Below are 2,030 nucleotides of genomic sequence, written 5' to 3' on the forward strand. Positions count from 1 at the left end.
ACCAGGTCTCACCCCAAGGTTTCATTTCATTGGGGTGTGTAACGAGGGCACTTCCCAAGCCTGGGGTGACTGCAGCCACCAAGGGGTTGTGCTCCCTCCCCAGCACCACAGGCCTAACAAGCTGGACCTTCTAATCACTGTTTAAAAGACAAAGCATTATTATTATTATTATTTAAAAGGTAAAGAATTATTTTACCCTTCTTAAATCATTTCCTTTAATAGGAAGTGCTGTTTTACTCTACTTTGTGCTTCTGAAACAAACATTTGTGTGCCAAAAATAGACAGTGTACACATCCTCTGTAGCTATAGATACAAACATGTACAAGAAAGGAGCAGGCTGGAGCAGATGAGCTGGGAAAAAATCCTCTTGGGAAAACCTCTGTCTGGCACAACTGCCACAACCAGATCAAACCATGACCCTGGGGGAAGGGGGAACAATGTGGGTTTAAAAAAAACAAATACAAATTCCACACGCTGGTTTGGGGTTTCTGCTGAATTCCTCACCCCTTTCTTTAGTCCTTTTCCCAGCCTTTCCTTTAGTCCTGCTGATCTGCTGGATCCTGATGGATCTCCTGGTCCATCCAGCTCCAGGGCGTCCTTCCCGCTCCCGCCCGCGTCACTCGGCTTCACACCCAAGAGGACAACGTGGCTCCCCAGACGTTTGGTTCCAACTCCAAGGTTTCCTGAAACTAAGGGAAAGTGAGGAGACTCCAGAGTTCTTGGCCTTTTAGCGGATAGGTCGGTATGGGAATGTCATTCCTGGTATGAATGTTTGCACGGGATGAGCCGGGAGCGCGGGATGTGCCGGGAGCGCCGGGTGCGCGGGGTAGCCCAGGGGAGGAGTGTGGATGTGGGGATAGAATCCTGGTGGCAGAGTGCCATGGGCTGGCTGCTGCACTGGGCCTGAGATCACCAGCTGGAGCAGGCTGTGGAGAGACATTCAGACAGGCAGGAGGGTTATTGGCAGGAGGGTTTTGTCCTGGCTGGCTCCAGCATGGAAGGGCCTGGCTGGAAGGACAATCCATAACTAACTCGCAGAGGGAAGAGGCAGGGATTCAGTTATGATAGAATCATGGAATGGTTTGGGTTGGAAGGGACCTTAGGGATCATCTATTCCCACCCCCCTGCATGGGCAGGGACACCTCCCACCAGCCCAGGTTGCTCCAAGCCCCATCCAACCTGCCCTTCAACACTGCCAGGGATGGGGCAGCCACAGCTTCCCTGGGCAACCTGGGCCAGGCTCTCACCACCCTCACACCAAAGAATTCCCTCCTCATGTCCAACCTCAATCTCCCTCTTCCAGTTTCAATTCATCCCCCCTGTCCTCTCCCTCCCTGCCCTTGTCCCAAGTCCCTCCCCAGCTTTCCTGGAGCCCCTTCAGGCACTGGAAGCTGCTCTAAGGTCTCCCTGGAGCCTTCTCTTCTCCAGGCTGAACACCCCTCCTCACTTCATGTTTCCAAGCATTTTGGCCCTCCCAGCTGATGTTGTGGTCTCTGTCTTGTCTCCACAACATCCACCCACAGGGCTTGTAGTGCCCTGTCCTGTGCAGCAAGAACCACCCAAACCCACTCTGCACATTGGGGTGGACCCAGACCTCCTCCTTACCCCAAAACCCCCAGATTTTGCTCAGAAATATATGAGCAAAGGTTTTACAATTACTCATTGTCTGAAATAGCTATTTATTTTGGGGGGGCAGATGTTCCAGCAACCCAAAGCCCTGAACTCGTCACACCTTGAGAGCATCCTCGTGTGCCCTCCCTGAATCCAGAACTGCACTCAGCAGGTATTTGAAGTCCTGATTTGCTCCTTAACACTTCCCTGATTTTACCAGAAGTCCTTGAGAAATTTTAACTTGATGGGTTCATGTATCTAGTTTGGGCTAGGGAGGAATTTGAGATGGAATCCCAGAGATGAGCCTTTAATGACAGAAATAAAACCCAGCCCGTGGTGGGAGAATAAATATTTCCATCTCATAATTTTTTTTTTCCCTTGTCAGGACAGGAAAATCAAGGTATTTGATGGGTTCAGCA

At 50.8% G+C, this 2,030-nt stretch overlaps 1 protein-coding gene across 1 annotated transcript in view; it reads right to left on the minus strand.

Moving 5' to 3' along the window:
• Positions 1-727: 727 nt before the first annotated feature.
• Positions 728-2,030, minus strand: part of LOC104386844 (chromosome unknown open reading frame, human C7orf26) — an 11,951-nt gene continuing 10,648 nt past the window's right edge. Inside the window, exon 6 of the mRNA XM_009995512.1 lies at positions 728-842. Coding sequence (XP_009993814.1) covers positions 728-842 — 115 coding nt within the window. The remainder of the gene's footprint in view (positions 843-2,030) is intronic.

The sequence above is a fragment of the Chaetura pelagica genome, unplaced genomic scaffold (genome assembly GCF_000747805.2).
Source record: "Chaetura pelagica isolate M959 unplaced genomic scaffold, ChaPel_1.0 scaffold124, whole genome shotgun sequence".
Lineage (NCBI taxonomy): Eukaryota > Metazoa > Chordata > Aves > Apodiformes > Apodidae > Chaetura > Chaetura pelagica.